This window comes from Citrus sinensis, chromosome 5, assembly GCF_022201045.2.
Source record: "Citrus sinensis cultivar Valencia sweet orange chromosome 5, DVS_A1.0, whole genome shotgun sequence".
Taxonomy (NCBI): Eukaryota; Viridiplantae; Streptophyta; class Magnoliopsida; order Sapindales; family Rutaceae; genus Citrus; species Citrus sinensis.
The window spans coordinates 14068190-14079708 of record NC_068560.1 but is presented as its reverse complement, the minus strand read 5'-3'; the positions used below and the strand labels follow the sequence as shown (position 1 = coordinate 14079708).

The following is an 11519-nucleotide window of genomic DNA, read 5'->3' as shown; positions in this document are numbered from 1 at the left end:
TTGTTAGATATAGATTTCGTAAGAATAAATAAGATTAAAATTGTTAATTTTAACGTTGAAAGGAGATTTCGTATGAATTTCGTAGTTTGTTTATGGAAAACATAATTATAAATTAATAAAAAAAAATAAATACATAATTCAATAACTACAATTTAGAAATAAAAGTTTTGAGCCTTCATTTATAGTGGAGTCCTAGGCAACTGCCTAGCTAACTTGCCTAGGGGAGGAGTTGCTCCGCAATCAGAATTGTTACTGCATGTCTATAACTCCTATTCAAATCTCACTTACACATGGGGTAGGCCTATATGCTTTGAGTTAGTTATTTATATAAGGGAAGTATGGTTTTCTTGATACATTAATTTGTATCTTTGTGCCTCTTTATTGATAATTTTTATGTGAGGAGATTGTTAGTTTTCTCTTCTTGAAATCAATGTTTATTACTTACCCCTCCATTATTTCATAATACTTAATAATCCTCTTGGTACAATAGTTTTACAATATTACTTTTGTTTTTAAATGCACTTTTGTTCATATTTATTAGAAATTAATAAATCACATAAATTGAGAAATTATAATAAAAATTTAAATACTAAAAATAAGAAATATAGATTTCAATATGAATAAAAAATATTATTATAAGGTATTTTTCTTATACCTTTTGTTATTTTAAAATATTTTTTCTTATAATAAATATACACTTGATATTATTAAGGTCAAATATCAAACAAATAACTTATGTACCTCTCTCTTTCTTCAAATTTTTGGAGTCAATAAAGTTATTAGATATTATAAAAATATGAAAATATGGAGTATATATTAATTTTCATAAGAGGAAAATTAGTATTCTTGTTTTTTATGTGACATAAAATATGTCTAGATGAATTCTACTTGAATTTAAATATGATTTCTTTTAGTGTTAAAAAAATAAGCGATGACACATGCACAAACTCTTGTACAAACTTATCTTGTACAAAATGATTTGGCATTAATTCATTAATTGAATGAAAATAAAAAATAATAAAAATAGATCATATAGGCCAAGAGATATTTAATTCAACTAATTTTATCATGCCACATCAGTTTGTATAAAATAAATTTATACAAGAGTTTGTAGTTATATTATTATTCTAAAAAAATTAACCCCAAAACCTCGGGATAGATCTACAAACAACAATTATGAGGTCAAAACATAAAAACCAAAAAAGAACAAAATAATTAAAGATAATACAGATAGTGAGTAAAGAGTGATGATACAGTTATAAATTTTTATATAAATTTATCTTAATATAAATTAATTAATTATTAATTTATTGGTTGAATGAAAATATAAAATAATATAAATAAATTATGTAGGTTAATAGATATTTAATTTAGTAAATAAATAAATATCATATAAATTTATATAAAAATTTATAATTATATTATTACTCGTGAGTAAATCCAAGTTAAAAGGATGAAAACTGATAAGGACATAAAAGGTGAAAATTGTAGCAAAGAATATTTAGCTCTATTGAGTCAGTTCTGACTTCGGAGTAAATTCAGATTCAAGTTGCCGACAAAATATTTTAAGAGTAGGTCATGTTTAAATAAATTAAAAAATAAAAATTAAAGTTGAGATGGAAAAGTAATAATATTATAAAGCGCCGACTGAAGTGCGGTGGAGGCTTTTGTCATCAGCCATTCCTGTCCCAATCTTGGCATTTTTCATTTCTGTATTTTTCTTTTGGAATCACGTCACGTGAACTCGCATTTGGTTGGTCTCTAGCAATAACAAAATGAAAGGTCTGCCTACTATGCATAAAGGATCTGCCATAAAAAGTGGCCAATTTGGCCGACAAATTCTCATCACTCTGGCGTGAAAATCTAGAATAGTGACGTTAGCAAGTGCACTCTGAAGTCACGGCTATATCGGCTGTGGCTGTGGGCTAACAAACCCAATTCTTTGTCTTTTTCTTAAACTACCGTTGGATAAAAATTGGACGACTGAGATTGAGACACGCGACCAGCAGCCCCATGAAATAATCTGATTGGAAAGTAATGGGCAGATTAAAACAAGTGTTAAGCCGTGTTTGGTATTCACGTATAGAAATTTTTAAGTTAGAACTATTATATATAAAAAAAAAATTTAAATAAAAATTAATAATATGAAATAAATATAATTTTATATAATAATTTTGATAAAATTAATAAAGATATAATTATTTTTTATTTATAAATATAAAATTAAATCAATTTAATTTTTAAACTATAATTATTAATGTTTACAAAATATTTTAATGTCGAAACTTTTTAAATCACAACTGCACAACTTTAATTTTAAACAAGACCCAAAGCCCGTAAAATATGCAAACAAATGTAAGATGCAAGTCATGGTTGGAAACTAATTTTCCATCCATACAAGTGAAGGGTTTCAATGAAATATATCTTTAAAATTAAAATAATGACTTAAATTGTGCGGAAATGATACAGGACTACAGTACAGCATCTTATTGGCTTGTTGCCTAAGTAGACTATGAACGATAGTTACGATACCCCAGACTTTGGTCTCAAATGTAATGTACGTGCCGTGCAAATAATGAATAAGATTATAGCCATTTATAATGAAAAATTCAATTGAATATAACCGTTAATTAAAATCTTTGAATTGTTCTAAGGACATCATCAGGGATCTAATATTAATTTTATTTTTAGGACAAAATAAAATCGACTAATTTCTTAATTAACAGTTTCAAAATAAAAATCTAAAGTTGGTTTGACAGCAATTGGGACACTATTCCTTTCCGAAGTAAAACAATGTAAATAACCGGGAATAAAAAAATAAAGGTACAGAAAACTCCTTTTATAATCACTCTCTGTCTAATTTTACCATAAACATTGCCCAAAACCTTTGATTTGATCTAAGAAAGCGGTCCAATATAACTTTGTTTTGAGAAAAGACAAAACTAATTAATACTTAATTATCAGTCTCATAAAAATTTTCGAAGTCGACGCGATAGTAATTGGGGCATTATTGCCATTTGAATTTAGTATTATTAGCGCGCCGAACAATGCAAGTAATTGAGGCGAAGAAACAAAACTTAATGATAACCCTTCTCATAATATATATTTTTTACACTGTACATATGATTATTATTTTGATAAAAGTCAGATATATGGCTAATTCTGATAGAAGAAGTTTTGTGGGGTTAATTTTAAAACTACAATTTTTTTTTTGTTACATTTGTAAATTTCTCACAAATTAGGTTATAGGTGCGCGGATTTGTACTCAACTGCACAATAAAATCTAAAATCAACAACACTTAAGTGGTATAATTTTTCAAATAAAACTTATTTTAGTAGAGTTTTTACATGTAGAGTTTTTTGTTAAAAAAATTCTTGTTATTTGATTTGTCAATAAGAACTTTTATTAAAAATTGTAAAATTATTTTAATAGACAAATTATTTAAAGTTATATCATGAAAAAAATGAAATAAGATTATAAAATATAGAAAGAATATTTTAGATATTTTTATATTTTTAAAAAACTTTTCAATCTTTACTCCCCAAAATCCAAAATTTTGAGTTTTTATTAGTACAAATAAAATAACTTATTCAATTTTCAAAAGGTCAATTAAAAAAAAAACCAAACAACCAAAAAAAAAAATTGAAAAGAGTTTATGGAATAAATAAGCACTTACGACCACTAGATGAGCCATACCAAATAGATACTTAGACAAATAAACTGAAAAGAGAAAAGACAACTTAATGACAAGGATATGATCAAAGTGAAATCTTGTCTAACAGTTGAGAGAATCATAATATAACGACGCTACATAAGTCAAAGCAAAATATTATTATTTTCCTGTATAATTTTACTATATAAACAACTATTTTGTAATTTTTCAGAGAAACATAATTAACTAAGGATCAACACAAACTAATTCGTTCTAGAATAATCGAATTCCTTCTTAGAAGACATCTTAATTATTCTTGAAACAGCCTAAATACATTTTTTATTTCATTTTTTCTCATATACTAACCGACTAAATACTAACTTGAACATCAAAATCTCTTTGCATGTAGCAACAATATGTAAAACTTTTGAATTCAAAAACCATGAAGAACAAATCGGATATTTGTAAAATATAATGTTATTAGTGACTAATGACAGCAGTCCTAAAATATAAGACCCATTTAACTATTTACCCACTGACAGCTGCATTGTGATACGAGGATATGATGTCGTCACTAAGATAAAACATTGATAAATTAACTCTTTATCTATTTATTTATTTTTATTTTTTTCAAAAGGAGATAAATTAACAATTCTTGCTGTAATAGAAGATTAAAGCCAGGGAACGGACCATCTGTCTTTATTAGGCGTGACCCAGTTGGCAGTCCACTTCTATCCAAATCTTCTTCAGTCAGTACGCATTTTTCCATTTTATTAATTTTTGGAGTTACAGGCTTACAGCTATAGAGCATTTCTGTCTTTTTTTTTTTTCTTTTCTTTTCTCTATTTTTTTATATTCATTACTCAATAAATTTTTTTGTCATAATATTTTATATAAGAATAATTCTCATATAGTTATAAAAATTATGGTCATAGTTTGGTGTACTTATAGTTAAGAATAAAGTTCTTATTATAATAAATTATTATTTTTTTTGATTTTATTTTGAGAAACTTTGCCTCTACATAATAATTATTATCTGTATATTGAAAAAATATATATTGTGTTACATTAAAGGTTTAAAATAGAATAAAGCATATATTATTTTCAAGTTACTTGAGACAATGATTTATTATTTAGAGTTATTACTAAATAATTGTATAATATTTATGGAAATTACATTGAGAGAAGAACATTAAAGAGAATACAAACTTAGACTTTTAAGATGGCTTTCCATGTTTTCAATTGCATGAGATTTATGTAGTGCATACTTTATTTCTATATCACTTAGACTAAGAATAATTAAGCCAATTCAATGATTTTTGTAATCACAACTCTATTAAAATATAACCTCCTTATAATAATAAAAAAAATTAGTCCTAATATTATGAATTTTAAAAAGATTTTACTGTAATTAGAGATGGGCACAAATCTCAAACATGCAACGAATGGTACTAGTTGGATTGGGTTGAACATAATTTGACCTAGCCCAACCCATCAACCACAAATTTGAATTTTTTTTAATCTTTATTATTCAAATATTAATAATTACTAAATACTAGATTAAACTTAAATTAAAACATAAAAGCATAAATAAATTGTTACTTGTCAATTTTAGCATTAAAGTAGTTCCTGAACAAGTTGAAATTTATTTCTTTAATTTTCAAATAATAATTAAAAAACTAAAATTAGTTTTTGAGGGAAAGCCCAACTCGACCAATCCAACACGACCAAATCCACAGTTATGCAGGTTGGGTTCGAGACGTTTGAGTTTTTAAATCGGCTGAGTTTTTTTTACAGGTTTGGTGGGCTGAATACCAAACCGGCCCGTACCAACCCCTATAGTTATAATCTCTTAACATTCACAATAAGTTCAGAATGAAAATATTTGGAAGAAAATCATTCTCCGTAAGAGACACTGAGACTCAATTCCTCAACCTTAGAGAGGTACTTTGAGTTCTCTGTCAAAAAAAGTGATTTGCAGAGTATTTTTCTTATTCAAACATAACATTCCCATAAAACTTAAAACATCATTCGCATGATTTGTGACGTGGAAAAAACACTTGAATTATCAGGAAATAGAATTCCAACTCTATTCTTTGCTAGTTTTAGCCTCTTGCAGGAGCAAATCTTCCACCAACAAGATCAAATGAAAGAACTCTAAGGATAGAAATACACATGTTCAAGCAACCAATCTACAAGTGACACAACCCTATACAAGGGGATACCATAAACAATCAAGTCACTTTTGTATCTAGTTATCTATTAAAATTGACTATGCCATCTAACAAAAAACAAAATAAAATCTAAAACCCCTTGTTTAGAACATAAAAACAATTTCTTGCTGCCTATATAAATATATATGTATTATTGGTAACTATATTTCTCAATATAAAATAATTAACCTGAGGTTTGTGCAAATGAAATGTTTCTTGAAATGATAACAAAGGAAAATTTTCCTCCTCCCTCAATGTTTTATGAGTTTTGTCGAAACCTTAAGGACGGCTGTATCTATTGAGTTTCCCAGTTGGGTATGTTTGCTGTAGCTTCATTCACCATCTTCACAAGGGTGGCCTGAAAATATGACAAGCCAAGAGCACATTAAATTACTGTGAAAAAGAGAGAGGATTTGAGTGTATTCATGTATCACTAGGTTCATGAATATATGGTGTTAATGTGTTTGTATTGAAGATTTAAAAAATAAATAAATAAATAAAACAACTGTCAGAATGGGCCTCCAGAATTAGTGATTAGGCTTTCTTATAGCCATATAAAAGACTTAAATTACAGTCAAAATTCAATCAGAGGTAAAACAGTATTGACAGGGCTAAAACTGACATGCCGACAAATTTCAGAGATCAACCATTACATCTGATTTCACCTTAGAAATACATCACCATCCACTTAATATAAGCTGGAATCTTTCCCATCTTTTACTAATCTTCCTCATTCAACGATAGAAAACGGAGTAGTTTTTTCTTGTTATCATTTTCTTAGGCCCGCAATTTTGTCAAAATAAATAATCTTAGGAGTATACATACGTATTAGTCAATTATTCTTAGTGAATCATCAAATTTACAAAATATTTTGAGGCTAGCACTCTGTGATGATCTTCAGACAGGAAGAATACTATGGGGCAAAAAATGCAACCAAATTTCAAGTTAGGTCCTCATGCTATCATGCAGAGCAGGCATGCATGCACAAAAAAAAAAAAAAAAAATGTAGAGTGAACCTCAATTGTAACTGCTATTTATTGTCAAAGTAATGATGCTTATAAAAACATACCACACTTTCAGGGACCCCTGGAGGGGGCAGTGAGAGATTTCTAGGTGGAGGCCCACGTAAATATGATCTCTTGTCAAATCGCCACTCTCCAATTTTACCATATGTCAGCTCACCCTGAAAAGTAAAAATAAATATTAGGTAAAAATATATTAAGGATAAAAAATTGCTAGTAAACAAAACAATGAAGTTCAAGCTTTTGCTCCCAAGCATGGTAGAAAGAAACAAGCTTAAAAGACCTATGAAAAAAATGCAAAAGCAGCATAGCTTTCCTGCAATCAACTTTGTATAATCCGACAAAACTGGAAAAATTATGGTCAAATGAAATAGCAAGATTTTACAAGCCATGGGAGGAAATTTTTATTGAGCAAAAATGAGCACAACAGATTTTACCTTCAAGTTGTAATCGCATCCATAAGTATAATGAATGATGAACCTCTCCCCAACTTCCAGATCCCATGGGGGCTGAAAATTTAATAAATAAAACCTCAATCTAATTTCAACCACTGAATGTGGACATCAACATAAAGTTTTAAGAAATTCAACAATTTGGCTGCCAAACCTGTAACATAAAGTCATTTCGAAGAATATGTTGTACACCATGCAATGCGGATGCTACAGCATAGGCATACCTTAGTTCAAAAGAGGAAAATGCATCATAAAAAAATAATACTATTAACTTTAGTTGATAGTCTGGAATAAAGTAGAAGACATCGGGTCACTTGTACTGTACACTTACATTTCTAGCACCCATCCAAAAGTTTTATCAGTCTCGGGGTCATCTTTCATTTTCAAAGAGACATTCATCCATGTAGGGGCAATCTTTTCCAGCAAATCCTGAACCAGAAAAATGTATTCAATTCAACATGATTAATTTTATGCCCACAGGAACCACAACAAAGACGATGACTAATTCAGTAACTAAGACAACAGGCAATAACAATAAAACATGACAATATAGAAAACCAAGATAAACACGTGACAGCACAAGTAGTGAGCTATTGGGTAAAAAGAAAGTCACCTTTCTTATGATAACAGGAGAATTGCCAATTGGATCAACATTTGTAACTGGGCCATTCTCCTCCGGGTAAAACTTTCTTATAATCTTCTCATTTTGTTCAGGTTTGATGTAGAAAAATGGATAGCCGGCTGGCATTCCTCCATGTGACAAATTAGGGAGAGGTCTAACAAAAATATGATCAGGCTCTGCCATCAATATGTACCTGCAGCAGTAGAAACAAAAATGAGCTCCGGTAATTAGTGAAGGTAGAATATAACCTGATATGTCAGAGATGCAGAAGCTCACTCTTCATCAATTTTAGCCTTTTCCAGCCATTGTACAAACGCCCATGGTCTGTTTAAGACAATGTATCCCTGAGTATAGAAATGGAAACATTTCAAAATGAGTACAAGGGAAAAAAAAAAAAAAAAACTTCTGCGAAACGTATTCTGACATTTCAGACACTCATTAAATGTAATTTAAACAAAGAAAAGAAAACCCAGATATCATTGTAGTACAGCTTTTGCCAAGATATAATGTGGACACTTTACGGTTGAGTTGGCGATAGGTAGGCCTCTCACATGTCTTTTAACTTAAAATTCAAATTAATCTTAGGAGAATGACAAGCAACTTATTGCATTTATATGTAAAAAACAAAACATTAGGTAAGACGTGCAAGTTTGAAGAATACATTGTGAATTAACAACCATTGATTAAGTCTCCTGATGTAACCGAAAGCAAAAGATTGCAGCTCCTACAACATAATGTCTGAAACAGCAATGCTGAATTAGTAGTTCAACTAATCACTCTTTTTCCTATAATTTAAATTTCTGCTTGAAAAGTTAAATAGTAAAAGTATCAAAGAAATTGAGTTCCGTAAATAGCTGGGACATTGAGGAATCTTGTAAAATGTTGCATAAAAACAAGAACACAACAAGAACCAACCAGATGAGAAAAACTCACCCGATCAAGACCAGCAGGAAGAGGATCAACTACCATTGTCGGAATCTCATCCATGAGTTCATCAGGATTTCCAGAGTGCAATATCCGTGTAAATCCTCCCATCTCTGACCCTGGTAAGTCCTTTTTCTTCTTATACCAGTAGTACATAATGCGGCACTGCCATTTGCTGTATGGGGCATCAGTGGCCGTCAAGGCAACATGGTAGGGTGTTTTGGAATTCTTCAGTTTCTTCACATTTTCAGGCATCTCAACAACAGGATCGAAAAATACCCCACCATTTGAATCATCACTCACCCAATTTCTAACAGACCTATTGCGGATTACCATCGTTACTAAATTATATGTCCCAAAAGCGAACCCAAAAGTGAAAAGTACCATAAGTAGTGGTGAAGCCCGACCCATGTTCTTTCTAGTAATCATAGCCTATTATCATAAAATTCACAAACTAAGATTCTCTAATACTATAATAACTATATCCTTTAATATAAGCAAAAAACCATGAATTCTATACAAGCCTTCCAGTCCACCAGTCCAAAACTTAACATCGCAGCGGCTACAGAAATTATTTTGTTTTACACAGCTTTCAGCTACCTCTGTCACACAAAATGGACAAATCAAAATACCTGCATAAAAATTAACATTAGATTCAACTTGACGTAGATTTCAACAAATTTATACAAGAACTGTCACAATCAAATAATGCAAAATATGCATTTTTTGCAGAACCCACATAAATGTAAGTGCCAATATGCAATCAGCGAGTATTTAAGGTTCAAAATATGACAGAATGAATAAGGGACAAAAGGAAATCAGACTTTCGAATGATCATCATTATGAATCCACATAGAAAGAATACAAATCAATAATTGAGTCACCGAATATATCAATGTGATTCCTACTAAAGCGTAAAAAAAAGGAAGAAGCAAAAGTTGTATCCAGGAAAAACACAATTGAAAGACAAATAGAGAATTAATCAATAAATAAGCCAAATGGGTATCCAGGAAAAAAATTAAAAAAAAATGACAATGAAATTAAAACCCTTTGGAAATGAATGTAAATGCAGTACTCACTGAACAGCACAAGGTGGAAAGCTTAAAAATATGTATCAATTGCAGCAAGAAATAAGTCAAATAAACAAGAATCTTGATGATTCAAGATTATAATATAATCATGCTAAGCAAAAATAAGTAAAAAGCAAGAGAAACAGAGACTTACGACACAGAAGATCGTATTTTTTGGATCGAGAACCCAGAAGGGCAATGCTACAAGTCTTTGTGTTTTGTCTTTTTCGGGCAGGGTCAGAACTTTAATTTATTTAATTTTAATTAATTATTTATTATTGGTAACAACTTTTTATACAAAACTAATTGCACGAGTGCATTTACTTTCCTTCTCTAATTTTATTGTATAATTCAGATTTCCTTTATTTATAATTATAGGCATTATGGAAGTTATCTTAATACTCCCCTTAATTTGACTTAAATAAGACGTGAAGCTTTTGAAAAGTTTGATTCTGAGAGAGAGAGAAAAAAAAAAACAAATAGACCATCCGCTCCTCTCTCAAAATTTCAATTTTTTTTTAATAATGCCACCATGGTTAAATAATGGAGGTGGTGTGCTGTTGAATAATGTTATTAAATTAATTGCTATATAAGTTCTTCAAAAGAATTTGGGTTTTTCATAACATTTATCAATTTGAACATCCTTTTTCAAGGGTAGTATTTAAAAAAAAAATCCTAAGAATAAGAGGAAGATGTTGAGTTAGAGGACTTTTTTACAAATATGACTTCACATAATTTCTAAAAGTCTAAAATCTACAAAAATGGAGACATTAACTTAAGGGTAAATTTTGAACTTCCCTCTATCAGGAATTATTTTTAATTTATCTTCAAAAAGTGCAAAAACACCAAATTACCCCTTAAATATCGTTAATTCTCCGTGAAATTTCATAGCCAAAAGGGTAAAATAGCATCTGAATAAAGTTTTTAACATTCAACTAATTAAAAAAAAGTCAAAAATTTTTCTTTTTACCTTTTTATATACCCTAATTTCCACCGCATCAAAATATTTCAACATACTTCAAAATACTCTCAAATGTTTCAATAAATTCCACCTTGCATCCAAATTGCTAATTTTTTAATTTTTATTTTTTTATAGGAAAGTATGCTTTCATTAAAAACCAATAATGGCCAACAATGCATTGTCGCATAAACATAAGGCAACATTAAGCTCAATATATAAGATAAGATCTAAGACTCATGTCTAAGTTAGGATAATCCCTAATAGCAAACATCATTAGTAGGGACATTTGAGCCAAACCAAAATACTTTTTTGGTTAATTTCTCCTAAGTGACATTTGATTCCAATCTTGTCACATAGATGACAATTATTTAGAAAATACTCACAAAGCTAACACTCTGTTAAGTTTTGTCTTTAACTCTAACATAAGCGGTCAATTAGTTAGGAAATGATGTTACATAAGTGGTCAATTAGTTAGGAAATGATATTTTTGTCCTTACTAAGTGATTTTTATTTTTTAGTGGAAAAACACAAAATTAAATCTAATTCTAATTCTAATTAACATTAACAGTTTTTTTTTGGTTAAATAAAATTAATTAAAAAAC

General features: G+C 29.4%; 1 protein-coding gene across 8 annotated transcripts; it reads right to left on the bottom strand.

Moving 5' to 3' along the window:
• Positions 1 to 5692: 5692 nt before the first annotated feature.
• Positions 5693 to 10272, bottom strand: LOC102630426 (hypothetical protein). Of its 8 annotated transcripts, none has more exons than XM_052442318.1 (10): positions 10111 to 10272; positions 9407 to 9518; positions 8896 to 9318; positions 8239 to 8306; positions 7954 to 8155; positions 7672 to 7769; positions 7495 to 7564; positions 7326 to 7397; positions 6936 to 7049; positions 5693 to 6224 (listed from the first exon to the last, which is right to left on the bottom strand). In XM_052442318.1, the coding sequence occupies exons 3-10, from the start codon at positions 9313 to 9315 to the stop codon at positions 6162 to 6164; spliced, it is 1107 nt and encodes a 368-aa protein (XP_052298278.1). In that variant the 5' UTR covers positions 9316 to 9318; positions 9407 to 9518; positions 10111 to 10272; the 3' UTR covers positions 5693 to 6161. The 8 variants fall into 8 exon arrangements, with proteins under 8 accessions (XP_052298278.1, XP_052298280.1, XP_052298279.1 ...); XM_052442320.1 differs by having other exon boundaries at positions 9407 to 9488; positions 10111 to 10241; XM_052442319.1 differs by lacking the exon at positions 10111 to 10272 and adding an exon at positions 9966 to 10104.
• Positions 10273 to 11519: the final 1247 nt, after the last annotated feature.

What these genes read in the sequence shown, in the direction of transcription:
- LOC102630426 (XM_006494011.3), bottom strand. Translation starts at nt 9,315, where the DNA reads ATGATTACTAGAAAGAACATGGGTCGGGCTTCACCACTACTTATGGTA. An exon ending in CTCCTGTTATCATAAGAAAG is followed by an intron (nt 7,770 to 7,953) that starts GTGACTTTCTTT and finishes TTTCTGGTTCAG; the next exon opens with GATTTGCTGGAAAAGATTGC. An exon ending in GATGCGATTACAACTTGAAG is followed by an intron (nt 7,050 to 7,325) that starts GTAAAATCTGTT and finishes TTTACTTTTCAG; the next exon opens with GGTGAGCTGACATATGGTAA.